Here is a 17,508-nt window from a genome sequence, read left to right as displayed (position 1 = left end):
AGGTGTTTTCTTACAGACAAAACCTGTGATGTACTCCAAAAGTATAGAACTGTGAAATAGGTACACACATTTTTTTCTCAATGTATTGATTTTTTTTTTACATCACAATTATTTGCTATTTCATTGGATTAAAAAGGGATATTTATATTTATTTTGCTGCTCCATAAGTCATATTATTTCCTAAAATTCACCTAAAGTCAACTGGCTGGAGTACACTTTTACATCATTTTTAACCATGCCAACACCACACACTGCTTTGAGTGCCTTCCAGGTATCGGCTGCCCTTTGCCTGAATATACTCTGACCGATGCCTAAGTTGACTGTGGTGACAGATATGTACAGGGTGGCAGCCGTGACGGCGATCCAAGCACCAAAATGAAAGCCTTTGGAGTACCTGTAGGTCAATGCATCAAAATAATAGAAAGTGCCATAAAGGATGAAGAACACTCCTTGAGAAATCCCTGTGGTGGTGACTCGCTTGTGACTTTGAATCCTTGGGGTGGAGAAGGAGCCACCACCCTGTGCCATGCTCTTTATGTGTCTCTGCAGATAGCAGACCATGGAAAAGATAGAAACTGTCATTATACACAGACAGAACAATGTATACACTTTGTTGAGGTAGAAATAAAGATCCATTACATAGTTCATAGTTTTAGTATGATGGTCAATCATCTCTGTCCATGTGCCATTGATATGTGAAGTGAAGCTAACTGGAAATAACCCACCTATAATAGTCACAGTACCTTTGAACCAAAAGAACATCATGTCAAGAAACAAAATCACATAGATGACAGACCTGATGTTCCTCTTTACCCAGATCAAAATAGCTTGCTGGGAAGGAACAATCTGGGAGTAGTAGTAGAAGTTCAGCCAAACAGAACATGTCATGCTAGTATGCACAAAGTACATCAAAATAATCCAAGACACTTCAAAGCTATTCTGTACCATAAGCAAAACATACACTAAAGCCAAAGAGACAGAATACATAGTTGAGCACCAGACAAGAAATCCCAGGAGCATCTTTAAAGGCTGCTTGACTCTTTGTCTGTTGCATGGTGGAAAGATCAAGCAACGTGCATAGAAGATGTTTGCTGTGAGGTTGAAGAAGATGAGAGGGCCGTTGATTAATATAAAAGTTTTGTCATCCAAATCAATGATCTGACGCTCCATTGTTGGTTTTAAAAAAAAAGGTCAAAATATCAAAAAGTAGTTGTGCCTCTGTGTGTGTGCTCAGGTCTTTTGAGCGTTAGACTGTAAGAGACCTTATAGGAAACCAGGAACCAAATGTAAATAGACCAAAAATCATAATTTATGTAAACAACTGTACCCGCAAAGGAAGGAATATCAATGTAGCATATGCGCACCTTACGTGACAACAGCACTACACAGTATTTGCACTTACACTTACAAAAAGTCTACAACACAATTATATCCAACAATAGTGTTCAATGAGAAAGCTCAATAACACTTTTATGGTTATATGCATACAAGCATATAACCAGGCATAAAAACTGGAAGCAGGAGAAAGCTAGCCTAACCACAAACAACAACACTAACAACAAAGGCATTCAGGCCGTCACTTTGTGTCTTACTCCTTAAACACAGGCAGAGGAAATAATAGCTATTGCTAATGTCATTGGAAAGTGATGCAAACATAGGAAATGAAACAGAACAGACTTAGCTTGGTTGTGACATATTTGCGTCAGTACTGTACTGACAACAGCATGTCATGATATTTCTGACCCAAGGAAAATCAGGTAAGTTTTTTGGACTCCAAATTATGCAACGATAAACTGAATTTTACTCATTTATTTGCATGTTTCATTTTATAATGTGGATAGTGTATACTACATTTGAAATGTTTTCCCTGTATCCTAAACAGCACTCAGCTTCATCATTTTGTGCAAAACAACACTGTGATTTCATGATCAAGTCCACAAAGTTAAGAAAAAATAGATCACTTGAATCATATCACCCTCCAACTTCCTTAATAGACACAATAAAGGGGAACCGACACTCTGACCATTATTATATGCTTTATGTCAGCATGTGTTTGGGAATAGAGCTATATATAAAGTTACACCATATTTATATATACTATATTTTTAGTAAATATGGTAAAATATAATATCTATCTATCTATCTATCTATCTATCTATCTATCTATCTATCTATCTATCTATCTATCTATCTATCTATCTATCTATCTATCTATCTATATCATTATAGTACAGTAAAAGCATATCAGTACTGTTGATTTCACATTTAAGTTTGCTGTTTTATTCCATATCCAACACTGTACAATTAACAGTATCTAATTTAAAATACTTTTTCAGTAAAAGAAGAAAATGCCTTAAAAATATGTATCAATAAAGGTTTTGAAGTATGACAATAATCTGTATACAATAAAACTGTAACTTTTCATGTCATATTTTAAGGTCTTTTCCTGTCATGGTTTGACAGTTTTTCACCAAAAAATCTACAGACATTTCTAACAGTGTACATATGAATGTACTGATCTTCTCTTTAAACTCCAGACAAAACAAAACATATAGGCCTTTCTGAAAATATTGATTTTTTTTTAAATTACTTTTACTCTGCCTTCTTTCTACAGCTTCAAAGTATGTTGTAGGTTGTATGGTTTTGATGTAATTTTACCCAAATATAGTGGTAAGCCATAATATTATAATATCACCCTACAGGAAAGTAACTTCATCAGACCGCAGTACATGTAAAAAACTTCCATCCACAAAGGAGGAAATATTCATATAGAATATATTTGTCTTACAAATCAGGGGTGCATTTTTCCATCTCATGGAAGGTCTTATTTTTGTTTTGACAAAAAACAGGTCTTATATCTGCTTCTTATCTTTTTCTGTAGCTTTCAGCAGCATAGTATTTATCATTGTGCATCCTCATAAAATATGCAATCTTTAAATTACGTTACTTGTAATGACAACCGTGTAAACTGCAGCTGATGATGATTGAAACCTTGAGATGTGTTTGAAAGCTTTGGAAAAAACAGTGGCCTCGATTAATATTTATTCTAGGATGAGGAATAAACTCAAACTTAAAATACTTTTAGCAAAATGTGTATGTATATTTTAATGTTATGTGGTACTAAAATCATATACTGTGTATATAAACACGTACAATAAATGTTGTTTGAATAATTTAATTGTATATAAACCATATGAATTCAAGCTCAAATTAAAATAATTTGATAAAAAATGTATTTAAAACAACATTTTCATCAGAATAAAGTCATCGTGGAAAACTGCTTTGCAAATTTTTTTTTATTTAAATAAGCACATCTGACTAAAACGCCAGAATCAATAGATCATATAAACACAAAGAGAGAAAATCATCACATAAAAATAATACTCCATGTCAGAAATAGCAAACTAATTATGATACATCTTTACATTCAAACACTCATTGACAGCTATAATCCTTCTGGTATACAGATAATTATTCCTTACACACATACACGCACCACACAAACTTCAATATTTAAAACACACACTCTTTCTGTCACACGCAAACACACACATACACACTTAAAGCCACAGGTTTATCCCTCTTAAGTCCGTCAGTGTGTATGTATGAGATGTCAATTATGCTACATGTCCAAAATTTGGACATACAGGGAATAAATAAAAGTTGGCATCAGAATTCAAAGTTGTTCCTCAGTTTTTTTGTTGGCATAAAACCAAACTTTGTGCATCTTTCAGTGGTTTGTTATCGTCTTTTTTTTTTTTATCTAAAAAGAAGCTGATTATTTTCAAATCACAGCAGTGGCACGCACATTTCATTCATATTTCAGCACTTGACGGACCATTTGAATGTTTTCGCATGTTCTAGTCTATATATATGCTACACAGTGAACATCGTAACTGCCTCTATTTATCATTGTGCATTTACAGGCAGCGACAACATAACTGGCAGATCTGCAAATAATTGTTTTTTATCACACAGAGACGTAAATAAGAATCTGGCTGGAAGCTTGCAAAAACACATTAAGCAGTCTTTACAGCTTAACAGCAGCATTGTGATGTGTTAGGTGGAGTGAATGAGTTAAAACATGCAAAAACACTGAAATGGTCACACAATAACACTCAGGAAACATTTTACTTGCAAAAGTGTGCACTTACATAATATGCACACACACACACACACACACACACACACACACACACACACACACACACACACACACATTTAGTTTAGTTAGAAGTAGTCTCTTCTTCGTGAGTCATCACTGATGAAGGAGGGGTTCCACTGGGCCGGGTAGATGCAAGAGTGGCGAGAACCCGGCAGGCCTGGGAACGGATACAGGCCATTTCTCTCCAGGTCTGAATTACGTAACGCAGGCTGAAAGAAAGCACACAGAAAGTTTACAGGTTTCTTCTTGTTGCATCCAAACACACAAAACAAAGCTTTAGCTTTGAATAGTGAAGACAAATGAAGCAAGTAAGAGATCAAATGAAAGTTGAATTGTGCGACTCCTTACAGAGTAGTAAATGTCAGTCATCTGCAGCAGGTTCTTGGTGCTGCCGTTCTCTTGCATCTCTATGGTTTCCCTGCCCCACTCCATGGATATTCGGTTATTTTTGGCGAAATCTGCATACGGGGACATCTGCAGGTCTCCACTCTTGAAGATGATCTTGTTAATGTCGTTCTTGTCTTTCCTTGAAGATGAAACAATTCACAAGTTTCAAAAATGTTCTATTTAAATGCACAAAGAAGGTTTACATTAAATAATCCATGTTAGCCATGCTTGTAGAATTTAAATGTTATATAAATCAGACTATGAATGATGTATGAGCAAACCCCTCTGTAAAAACCTGCAGAACTTCTTCAGTTGTTTAGTTACATAAAGGCAATAATTATTAGTGTTTTCTTTTTTTTTAAAAATATACATATGCAGCATTATCTAATGCTAACTTTGGATGGAATATACAGGCATAAATAGATAATGTGGTAAAATAAACACCTAAATATATAACAAGTGTTTTCTTTATCTCAAAATTGACCAATGCATTAAAAAAATGTTTTTGCCACAGTTCATCAAACCATTGAAAGCGAGTGTTTTTTGGTAATGCTGGTGACCTGGTTGCTCAAGTTACACTTGTTTTATAGTCTAGGTTCACTTGTTGTTTTTTAATAATTAACTTGAAAATACAGCAGATTATTACACAAGTATCAAACAGCGACAGCATTCTTACTTGCAACAGGTGACAATGAGAGCGATGACGAGGATGAGGAGCAGAGCGCCCCCGGCAGGTGACACCACGACTGCGATCAGCTTGTAAACTGCAACAATAAATAAAAGCATATTAAACAAGCATACTAAACTAGTCTTTAAAACATGTTTTATATCATAAAACACAGCTTCTATTGAAGCCTACTCTATTAAATACAGCATGTTATATTTAGCATGTTCAGGGCCACTTACAATTTCCGCAGTTGAATCCTCCAAATCCAAACATGCACCTGAAAAGTCGAAACATAATCTGCAGTGAGAATGTGCGGTCTTAAATCCTTTAGTGTAACTGGATTCATAATGTGAGGAGAAGAAAAAAAAAGAGATGAACTCACGGAACGCAAGTTCCATTTTCCAGCTTGTAGCCATCCCCACATTCTGAAACAAGAAGTTTTAAAAGTTATAAAAGAGCATATTTCATGTGCAATTTGAAAGAATCAACTTTAATTGCGTGGCGTCTAAACAGTCACAACACAAGCACGTGCTTACCTAAGCAGGACTGGTCCTCGGGGTTGTGTTTGTAGTATCCTTGCAGACACTGGCAGTGGGCTGTACCACTGTCGTCTGTGCAGGTGGAGCGCTCTGTATCACACTGAGTCTTCTGGGCCACACACAGGCTTTCCACTGGAACACAGTGTGGACACAATTAGACAGTCAACATGAGTACCACATGAGTAGTCCTACATAGAAGTGCTACTGAGCTCATGTCATTTGCGATTCCCAGGAGAAATATAGCAGATGGATGATATAATGATGTAACTGTGTGATATTGTCTCAAATGCATCATGCCATCTTTCACGAAGGGGGGGCTATTTATGGCTAAATTGTGCCCTCTAGTGGCTGTAAACATACTTACAGTAGTAGTAAAGTAGCAAAAACTGTATTTATTTATTTTATTTGGCTATAATTAGAAAAATATGGTGAAAAAACATTGTGATGTTCATTACACTTACCGTGAAATTCAAGCTGGTGGTGCAGGACCATCCGACAGTGAGCCAATGAGGAGCTGCAGTTGCTGAGAAACATCTGAATGCTGTTGTTGACCTCGGCACTCGTCACATCGGTGGAAATGGAAAACATGTTGACAGCTGAGATATGAAGCCCGTCTTCTCCTCTGCGGGGAGGAGGTCAGAGGTCAGTACAGGGAGATCTCCACTGACAGCTGAATCATTTAGCCTGATGCTTTTTTTCCCTCAGTTTTAGTTTTTCGTACTCTGAAACAGACTGTCCAAATGTTTCCGTTGAAAACAAAAGAACAGAATGGTTTGTGGATCGCAAGAACTTACTTCTTACTCAGCAGGGAGCGGCTGTAACCTCGAAGGACTGACAATGAAGCATTGAGCTGAGGTGGAGAAAGGAAGACAGTGTGTGTCAGATATAATACACATAAGCCTTGTGGATATTTTATCAGAAATGAGGCAACACGGTGACCGTCTCTCACCAGCAGAATGATCTCTCTCTGGATCTCATGCACGGTGGTGCTCTTGAAGATAACAGGATCATGTGGCTGCTTCTTAACACTAAAAGTTCCCAGAAACGTCTTTGCTATGGAGATGAAATGAAAAACTGTAAGAAGAGCTTTGGGGAAAAGAACTTTGACTTTATTATAACAGACTTTAAGCTTTGATATTTTTGTCATCTATAAATGTTTTTGTTTTTTTTACCTCTGGTGCAGGTGCGTCCGTCTTCCAGGTCAAAGCCGAGCGGACATTCACAGCTGAAGGATCCTCTTCTGTTCACACACTTGGACCCGACCGGGCAGGGGTTGTCCTCACACTCATCCATATCTGGCGACATTCAGGTGATACAATATTATATATTATATAAGAACCTTTATGGAATCCATAAACCTGGATCTTAATCCTCAGCAATATAAGAAGAAAAATATTTTGGACTTTAATTGTTACACTTGCTTTGGTATACTGAAACATAATTCCTGCATTGCACATGCTGTAGTGGTAGAGGAGAAGAGAAGCTCACCCTGGTTGCAGGTCGGTCCTGTCCATGCCTGCTGACACTGGCAGGTGTATTGATGATTTTTATAGCTTACACACATCCCTCCGTTCATGCAAGGGTTTGACACACATGGGTTTTCTGAGAGTTCAGAGAGCAGAGCAGGCATTTTAGTATAAAACAGAGGAACCCTTAAAAGAGTTAGAAACGGCGCAATCATTTGACGCACATAGTGGTTTCACACCACCGTCTATTATGTCTCATTAATCTCCTATTGTTAAATGTAATGTTATATATAATGTACACTTTCACACCCTATCTTATGTCAGTATTTTTCTGATAGGTGTGTTGTTGTTTTTTTAAACTAAACTAATAACCAACCAATAAATATATATAATATAATACAGTATAAAATATATATAAGTAGTAACTGACGTGTTTAGGACTATTGCCAACCTTTAACCCAGCCACTGACATTTTAAGACTGCAGTTTGGTAACGCAAAGTGTCAGTAAATGGAAACTGAAGATGTGACGAGCCAAACATACATTTATTCATTCTGGGGCCAATTTGCGTTTAAATATTTAGGTTTTGCAAGACATCAACTAAAGCTATAATTTGCCTTAATCTCCTGGAAAGGTTTGTCATGTAATCTTAGTGTGCATTAGCCTATGCTGCTTTAAAGTTTTGTCTTAAAAATTTAATTCCATTTATTTGTCAGTTATATTTTGTGCATCTTTGTGCAATTTTATACCTGATAATAAAAGGACTTTTTTCTTTCCGTGCCATTAATTTTTCATTGTATGGATGAATTTGAAATATGGGTTGTGTTTTTAAGACCAGTCCATCTTTTCACAGCTCTGTTATTATCAAATACAACTTTTACAACAATAGTCTACAACACTTATACATTTACATAAAACTATGGCTGGCTGTATAAAACATATCAGATCCGGTATGTAAGCAGCTCAAGCTTTAAACACCAGAATTCAGTGAGATATCAGATTATATTCTGTGGCATGAACTGATGTATTTTTATATTTACAGTCGGTTACAGTAGCTAGTATAAAGAGCACTAACTAAAGAAAGCATGTTAAAAATCGGCAGTTTAAATGGAGGAAGGTTGTAAATTACTGACCTGGTAGTGGTGGTACCTTGGTGGACTTAAAGTCGGTGGGAGATGTCGTCACCACCAGCTCCGTGGTTCCTCTGTCTGTTTGTTTCCCGGTGGTCTGCTGGACCTCTGTACTCTTGGTCGGGGTGCTGTGCATGTAGGTGGTGGTAATGTGCAGGCTTCGAGATGTGGTGATCCCAAGAGCGCCCGTGCTTGTTTCTACCCGCAGAGTGGTGGTTTTTGTTGGCTTAGCCATCCCAGTTGAAGGCCCCTGGGTTTGGCTGGGTGATGCACGGTGAGTTGGGTGCATTGTACTGGTCTGCAGAGCAGGGGTGGAGGACACGGTGGTGGGGGGCGTAGTGTACAGGATGGTGGCCTCGGTCAGTGACCCTGGAGCAGAGCTGCTAGCAGTGCTAGTGAACCTGGAGGATGAGGTTGCAGGTAGGGGAGATGGTGTAGTGGTGGTGGTGGTGGTGGTGGTGGTGGTTGGGGGGTTGATGGAGGCAGTGGCTTTGAATGTATTTTCCTCTGTTATATGTGATCTGTGAAAGAGAAAATAAACCAATCAAGAGCCATTGTCATGCTTCCAACATTGGCTAATGAGGCTCAGGACTGACACTACAACCGTACTGATTCATAGTGAAGGCTAACTTGTCAGCAGGAGGCGCTAGGGCCATAATAATGTCCGTCCATGACAACCTACTATCTTTCTTTGAATCATTATACTGTTATATATTTAATTACAAATACATTTTTTTATTTTAATCAATAAAAGGTACCTTTCTGTGACAGTGACAGGCATGCTGGTGGGGAAGACCTCAGTAATCAGCGCTGTAGTGTCTGTTAGAGAGTTGTCCAGTCCAGATGTACTACTGCTGACTGTAGGGGGTCCTGTGGTCAGCCCAAAGCCCACGCTTTGCTCACTGGTTTGTGATGAAACCCACTCAGTCCCTTCCTGGTTCTCAGTGCTCGAGCTAAGGACTCCTGTGGAGGATTCAGTGGACGTTTCAACACTAGAGCCCGACCCCTGGTCTGTCCCGGAGATGTTTGTAGGACCTCCTGCAGGTGAGGTGATGGGAGGTGTGGACGAAACGGACACTTCGGATTGGTCTGTGCTGGGCTCTGTCACTCTGAGAGGGGGTGTCGAGTTGGAGGTCTCCTCCGATGTTGAGGTGTGCTGATGGCTGGTGCCATTAGGTTGTCTGGTTAAACTGTGGGTTCCTCTGGGCCCCCCTGGGCTCCCAGTCTCTGGGAACGTCCCCTTGAAAGAGGAGGTCATGTGCTGGTCTGTTGTGTCCCTGCTGTCCGTCCTGGTGGACAAGGCACTGTGGGTATAGTCCTCCGTCTCTGTAGCCTTTGCAGAAATACCCCAGGTAGAAGGGGGCTGATGGGAGTTGGAGTCCTCTGTAAAGAAAGAGGAGGTGCTGTTGCTGGAAGAGGAGGTGACAGACAGCAGGGTCCTCTCCCCAGCTCGGGTGATGGTGGTGGAAGTGTAGGTGCTGTCGGTGTGGAGGGCTGTGTGGGACATCGAGGATGAAGCATCTACTTGTCGGAGGGTGGTGTCTGGGCTGTCCTGGGGCAGTCTGGTCTCATCTGTCAACATAAAGGAACTAGTCTCCGAGGACACAGCAGAGAATACATCTGGCACCTGGTCTGTGTTAACAAAGTCTTTCCTGCTGCTGCTGCTGGTGCTGGTGCTGCTGCTGCCGGTGCTGCTGCTGCCGCTGCTGCTGCTGCCGGTGCTGCTGCTGCCGCTGCTGGTGCTGCCGCTGCTGCCGCTGCTGGTGCTGGTGCTGCTGCTGGTGCTGCTGCCGCTGCTGGTGCTGCCGCTGCTGGTGCTCTTGCCGCTGGTGCTGCTGCTGCCGCTACTGCTGCCGCTGCTGCTGCTGATATTGCTGCTGCTGCCGCTGGTGCTGCTGCTGATACTGCTGCTGCCACTGCTGCCGGTGCTGCTGCTGCTGATGATGCTGCTGCCACTGCTTCTGCTGCTGCCGGTGCTGCTGCTTATACTGCTGCTGCCACTGTTGCCGGTGCTGCTGCTGCTGCCGGTGCTGCTGCTGATACTGCTGCCACTGCTGCTGCTGCTGCCGATGCTGCTGCCGCTGGTGCTGCTGCTGATACTGCTGCTGCTGCCACTGCCGCTGCTGCTGCCGATGCTGCTGCCACTGGTGCCGGTGCTGCTGCTGATACTGCTGCCACTGCTTCTGCTGCTGCCACTGCCGCTGCCGATGCTGCTGCCACTGCCGCTGCTGCTGCCACTGGTGCTGGTGGTGCTGATGCTGCTACTGCCGCTGCTGATACTACTGCTGCTGGCCTCAGTGGTGGCTATAACAAGGGTGGAGGTGAGTGGCTCAGTCGACAGACTTATGGTTTCTAGTGACCTGCTGCTTGTTTCTGTGAAGGTTTGTGTCTGCTCAGTGTCTGCGGAGAAAGAAAAAAAAAACATAATAATACATAAAACATTCTGAGGGACTTTTTTAAATGAATGTTTCACAGCATTACTACTTTTTTTCGTTATCCTTTTGTGATATCAAACACCATCAGTATAACGTTACCAACTTCAGTCTTACTTAAAACTTAATGTAGTGGTTTCCATTGTAGTACCATGTATCCTACAATCCCAGAATAAAACCTCTCAAAATAATAATACCAATAACAGTAATAACAAAAGCTATTGATTCAGAAAGAAAAATAAACAGGAGAAATGGACAAGGTTATTTAATCCCAGCATCTATTTCTGTTCCATCTGATTATATGTGATAGAGCCTTTACTTGCCCAGATATAAAAGTTTGTTTAAATTCATTGTGCATTAAAAAGTCTCTCATAAATATTAAATCCTCTGAAAATCCATTGGTTTTTAGTGTGAATAAATATTAAATCCTCTGAAAATCCATTGGTTTTTAGTGTGAATCCACGGGGTTTAAGTGGTTTTAGTGTTGAGGTTTTCCAACATAAAACAGAATTATTGCTGAAACAATTAGTCGATTCAACTTTAAAATCCTTTAAAACCTCTTTAATCATGTACCACTCAGAAATGCCAAGACTGCTTTTTTTCTGTTTCACATCACAGTTTGTTGAACACATGGGAACTATTTGTGAAATTTGTGATTACAGAACAATAATCAAACCAAACTCAATTTGTTTTATTTGAGTAGCTATGTACTCAAATCAAACATCCTTCCCTTTAAGGGTCAGCAGTCAGGCACTACAGGACATCCAACCCACTGTTACTTGAACCAGAGTTATTTCACTCAGTGACATTCAGCTCTTCAAAAAACACACCTTCTCAATAATACTAATTTTATGGGTGTTTCTCTACAAACAGCTCCCTTCCAGCTGTAGCCACCAGAGGGTGCTCACCAGGCCTCTGTCTGTGCTGTGCAGAAAGGGGGGAAGATGCTGTCAGAAGTACTGTTGGTTGCTGCAGAGGCAATGATTTTGGGTGGAGAACAATTGGCAGCCGGGCTTGTCTACTCTAACAAAGGCATGAGGTCCTAAATATGGCGCTGACTGTCTCTGTTGGGATTCAGCCATTTCCTTCCTAAAGCTGAGCGAGCACAAGGCACTGGCAGAACACTGTCACCATGGATCTGGGTGTGTTTTCATTTTTAGTGTCTGTGGAGAGTTTTTTTTTTTTTTTTTTTGCTTGGCTCGAAATTGTTGTTAAGTCATAAAAACAACCAAACCAGAAGTGAAGTGTCAAGAAAGAATGTTGCTGTATGATAGGGATTGTTGTTTTACTGCTATTTTCTTCATCTAATGGCCGCTCTCAGTGTAAATAAAGCTGTACTGTCAGTATGAAAACAGTGAATCATTTTTGTATCGACTCATTAAATTAAAGATTTGTACAATGATATTTTTGGAGCAAACTGTGGACCCAACATTGACATATTATCAACCTTTAAAGGTCCAGTGTGTAAGATTTAGAGGGCTCTGTTTACAGAAAGCACAGAAATCTAATTAAATATTCATAACTATGTTATCATTAGTGTGTAATCACCTGAAAATACGTTAAATATGTTCAGAATGAGCCTTTTCACATCTAACAGACAAACTAAACTTTCTTTTCTCCTTCATGTTAGGGAGAAGAGGGTGAGACAAAAAGGATGCAATCCACAACTACAGCGCTGGTTGCCACTCAATCCTACACACACATCCTTCAAGTTAATATGCTAATATGGTGGCAAAAATTCAAGGGGGGTTTATTTTCATTTCGACCATATACACAGTACACAGTGAAACAAGACAGTGTTTCGCCGAGGACCATGGTGCCACATACAGTATAACATAGAACATAGTGCGTTTGCCACCATGTTTCCTTTTTACGCATCCAGCAGACAAGTGGTCACATTAGTAATCATGTTTCCGTTCGGTTCGTCACTCTGAGGGACGCTTTTCACTTGTCACTTATATGTCATATGAGCCACTGTTGATGTAAAATTATTGATGGGTGCGGCTTTGAACGCATCAAACGTGCCGAGCAGAGGTGCTAAAACATCAAGTGTGTGTGTGAGAAAATGTGAGTAAGTCAACTGGGCACCAAGTCTGTGTGAGGTCTTTCTCTGACATAGAGGTTATTTCTGTGCCTATCAGTTAATGCTGTGCTTTTTGACAGCTTGTTATCTGGCCTGCCTCCAGAAGGCCAGGACTGGAACAACAATCCACTGAGGATAAGTGTCGGTGCTGGATAGCATCCTGACATCCAACAGACAGCAACCGGCAGCCACCATCCAAAACCAATGGAGGGGAGAGTTCAACTGCAGAACAGTCCGTCCATTGGGAGTCTGTGGGAAGAACTGGGCCACTAGACTCTATTTTTTTTTCCCTCTCACTTCCTCTGCATGTGTCTCTCTCGTTATTTCATTTGCTCTCTCTGGATCTAGTCCGGGCAACAAAACTCAGACTGGAACGTGGTGCTGGCAACAAGTGGCGGACACTCCCAGATTCTCTGCTGTTTATCTCGCAGCTCTCAACTATTAACACGGCTGTCAGTGTCGTCTATTCACATCTGTTATGCTTCAGAAACTCTGTGACCTGCATGTTAACTCAAGCAAGTGCAATGCATGATATAGCACATAGATGAACATGGTATGATGGAGCGGTGTAATGGTCGTGTATGGCTGCCAACAGATCATTTGTTGTTGTGGACTTTTACTTTACTGTTATGGCTGCCACCTCTACTGACAGCTCAGTTTTGTGGGTTTGTCACTAGATGAATATGACCTGAAGACCTGGTGGGGCAGGAAAGGTGAATCAGGGGGAGGAAAGTGAATCATTTCCACTTATTACTCTTCGCCTTTGAGCAAAACATCTGGCCTCTACGTTGTTTCTGTAGAAATGTGCTGGGCAGTTCTCAGTATGAATGAGTCAAACATGACTAAAAGTAAGCAGAAATATCACTAGACAAAAATCTTTACAATGTCCTTGAGGTATCATTTCTTATCACTTCTAACTAAAGTCTTAAAAAAGGGGCCAGAATCTCAGTCTAATAGTCAGTTTTGTGTATCTCTTTGTAATATCGCAAAAATATAGTTTTCATTACAAAACTGCTATACTCACTCACTCTGATGGAGAAAACAGAAGTACCAGTAGTACTAGTAATAGAGGGAATAATATGTTAATAATCAGACAACTATCTAACTGTATTAAGGTGATGAAGATCCTAGAAATACCTAAGAAATGGGTTCAGAAGGTTCAGAAGTACGTTAGTAGCACAGTGTATGTGTCGGGGTGACTGTGGCTTCTACCACAAAAGGTTTTCTTGTCATAGTGTGATGAGTGGTAGTGGACCTTACACATAGGAACTTTTATGAAATTACTCATTCAACGCTGTGCAGTGTGCCAGCTGTATGTGGTTTCCCTCGGAATAGTTTATCTGCAAGTTCTTTTGTAGGGACAACGTAATAAATGTTTTTACAACTCTTTTGTCTCGCATGCGGCAAACGTGATAAGATGCTGAACACCTCGTCAGCTGATGAACAAACATCAAGAGTTTTTGTGACCACAACACCTCAGATTAACTTCTTACAAGAAACTTAGATATTTAGATAATGGGAGTGATATATGTGAGCGGGGGTGTTTATTGGTACCATATTTGACTTTAAGTACAAATGTCAGTCTTTGTTCACTGAAATGGCACATCAGGATGAAATGGTGGCAAAATTTCTATTGCAGAAATCGAGTCTGATGAGGATTTTACCCTCTTCTGAATCAGAAGACGTGCGCATACAGCATGAGCCTTAAATAATAATCATTCAACTGACTGGAAACGTCAACAATTAACTTAATTAAGCTTCACAAAGGTAAATACTTTGTGTTTGTCTCAGTTCACTGTGGTACTAATCTCCTGCTTTTGGATTTTCAAACTGTTGGTCGAGTAGTTAAAGCAGTTAGTCAACTTGGGCTTTGACAGCTATTTTTGACAATTTATAGAGCAAGCGACGGATGAATCAATTAAATAAATAATAAACAAATAACTATACATCTTCAGATGTTTATTTGTTCCATCACTGTCAACTGTAAAGAGTCTGGGCATTTCCTTATACGTGGTTGCCCATATAAAGTTTGAATAAACTATTTTTTACCTCTTCTCGTGAAATGATTGTGACGATGTGACTTGTTCTTGATAGATAGTGTATCTTCTCAAAACTTACATCACATATCACAGTGAAAATCAAACCACGATTAACCTGATGTGTACAAATGGGAATAAAACGAGGAATGTGTCTGAAAACAAAATGATCCCAACTTTATGGGCAACGGTGTAGATGTGTGTGTGAATGTGTACATATTTGTATATCTTCCCATTTATACTCCCACAACTTATCTACATGAGTGTATATACATCACATAACAGGTATGTAAGTTGGAAATTTATGTGTTTATGTTGAAAAACATAATAAAAAATATTATTTATGATAAAGAGCAATGCACCTCTTTCACGACTGATTATCAGTTGGTCAGCTGTGCTTTTTTATTTCACTTCTCCATAATAAGTGAGTGTAAACTTGGATATATAAAGTTGTAATTAAGAGATTACAACTCCAACATGCTGGGTTCCTGTTGTAAACCCCAACTACAGCTCAGTTTAATGAAAAGTGCCTTTAATTTGCAGATGAAAGTAATTCTCATATGGGAATAACATAACATTTGGTCTCAAAAGTTACACTTGCCATTGCAGGCCTCAGTGACTGAGATCTTACCGAAGTGTCCAGCAGCAGCAGTGTGTGTTTCAGCAGTGTGTGTGAGCAGGATGTTCCTCTGTGATGGGGATAAACTCTCGCTGGAGTATGAAGTTGAAGTTGCATTGTTGTTTTCCACGTCGCTGACTTCATCTGTGGCGGGTGAGTAATCAAATCCTGCCGTGACCGAATCCGTGCTGTTGTTACCGGGGGTCCCTGCACCGAGGGGGGGCTGCAGACCCAGCAGGAGTACCGCCAGAGACAAACCGAGGACGTGATTCAAAAACCACGTTTCCATGATTTCCAAGACCCCCAAAACGGCCGCCGATAGTTTCCGTAAAGTCGAGAAGTAGAGGCCGGGGAGTCTCCCGGGGACACCATGAGAGGAGCGCTCCAGCTAAATGTGAAGTTTCATTAAAAAAAAGAAAATTAAAAAATATAAATATAAATCCTGGTTACAGGTCCGGAGGAGGTCCGCTGCTGCGACGGCGGGGAACGGAAGATAACAGAGCCGCTGCACCAGCCTGTTATCACAGCGGAGGAGCCCGGGCTCCTCCTCCTCCTGCTCCTGCTCCTGCTGCACACACACACACACCCAAAAACGCACACCCAAAACAACAACACACACACACACACACACACACACTTGCCAACATTCTGCAGGACTTCACTCTGTCCTGTATTCAAACTCAGTGGCTGCTTTTGCTGCCTTCAGTGTTGTCGGAAGTCCCGCAGTTCAACAATTTCCATGGACACTGATGCTTCACAAAACTACAAAATACAAAAAAAAACTCGAATAAATGTGAGGGTTTTTAGCGCCTCCAGTTCAAAGTGCAATACCACTGTCATGCACACTGGACAGCTGTAACACGTGTATTTGTTATTATTATATTACCTATAATCAAAAACTAGTCAGTAGACCAATTTGCCAACAGCCAAACATCAAGCAAGTGCAACAATACAAGACATATTTCTCTTTTAGCTTCCTCTGTCAAAGTCCCCCTCCATCTTTTTGCCCTGCCATTATCAAAGAGGCTGCTAAGCTCCAGTTCTGGCACGACACTGGCTCTGCTCCCTATCTGCTTTGACCCATGCCCCGGGCCTGAAAACCTTATTTTCCCATTGACTGAAAAACACCTGCCCAGTCTCTGAGCTCACAGTCCGGGCATCCCGACAAACAAACTGAGCTAATATTACCTAACAGCAGCTACAGTTTGCTGCAGTTTACTTTGCTGTCCATCAAGGGTTGGGGAGAGCAGCTGGAGGACACGAGAGCGAAAACCAGAAATATTTTCTCCATAAAATATGATCCAGTTTCACCAAATCAGGTGAAATAGTTGGTGGTGTGTGTGACCAGTGCTGTAAAGTGTTACGTACTTTACACCCATTCCCTGATTACATATCAATGAGCAGCAAAATGATTTTAAATCTGTTATTTATTTTAAGTTAAAAGGAGACAATCAAACAATACAATGTTGACATGGCAACCAATTAGTGCCATTCAAAATGATTAATTATATAAATAAAAAACCGACAATCTCACAATTTCAAGTAATTATCATGAACGTAAAGTCACTTCTGACTTACCAAGTAGTATCACAACTGAAGCCCAGGATGACGTCCTTAAATGTCTTGAAATCAGAAAATATTCATATTTTAGAAGCTGAAATCAGGGAATTTGGACTGTTTTTCTTGAAAAATGAATAAACACTTAATTCATTATCAAAATAGTTTGGCGAAATGAATAAACACTTAATTCATTATCAAAATAGTTTGGCGATTCATTTAATGAAGAGCACATGAAACTTCACAGAAAAGCTTTCAAAGGGTTTTCGAGGGGGAAAAAAAAGTATCACCAATAAACTTAACGTTTTGACTGATTTTAGTGACTAGTAAGAGTAGTACTAGTATTCACAGTTTTACAAAAAAGAGTGAGGTAAACACAAAGGAAATCACTTTAAGTGCATTAAGTTACTGGAATACAAATACAACTT

The 17,508-nt window shown here is 40.3% G+C and overlaps 1 protein-coding gene across 1 annotated transcript; it reads right to left on the bottom strand.

Annotated features, from left to right (window-relative positions):
* Positions 1–3,281: 3,281 nt before the first annotated feature.
* On the bottom strand, positions 3,282–16,049 carry heg1 (heart development protein with EGF-like domains 1). Its single transcript, XM_027291146.1, has 16 exons — positions 15,536–16,049; positions 10,532–10,753; positions 10,145–10,172; positions 9,112–10,059; positions 8,357–8,874; positions 7,247–7,360; positions 6,931–7,053; positions 6,708–6,811; positions 6,553–6,608; positions 6,220–6,380; positions 5,756–5,890; positions 5,602–5,644; positions 5,459–5,496; positions 5,229–5,316; positions 4,514–4,691; positions 3,282–4,374 (listed from the first exon to the last, which is right to left on the bottom strand). Exons 1-16 carry the CDS (start codon positions 15,810–15,812, stop codon positions 4,231–4,233), a joined length of 3,177 nt encoding a protein of 1,058 aa, XP_027146947.1. The 5' UTR covers positions 15,813–16,049; the 3' UTR covers positions 3,282–4,230.
* Positions 16,050–17,508: the final 1,459 nt, after the last annotated feature.

Source organism: Larimichthys crocea, chromosome XVIII (genome assembly GCF_000972845.2).
Source record: "Larimichthys crocea isolate SSNF chromosome XVIII, L_crocea_2.0, whole genome shotgun sequence".
NCBI lineage: Eukaryota > Metazoa > Chordata > Actinopteri > Sciaenidae > Larimichthys > Larimichthys crocea.
This window is presented reverse-complemented; position numbering and strand designations above follow the sequence as displayed.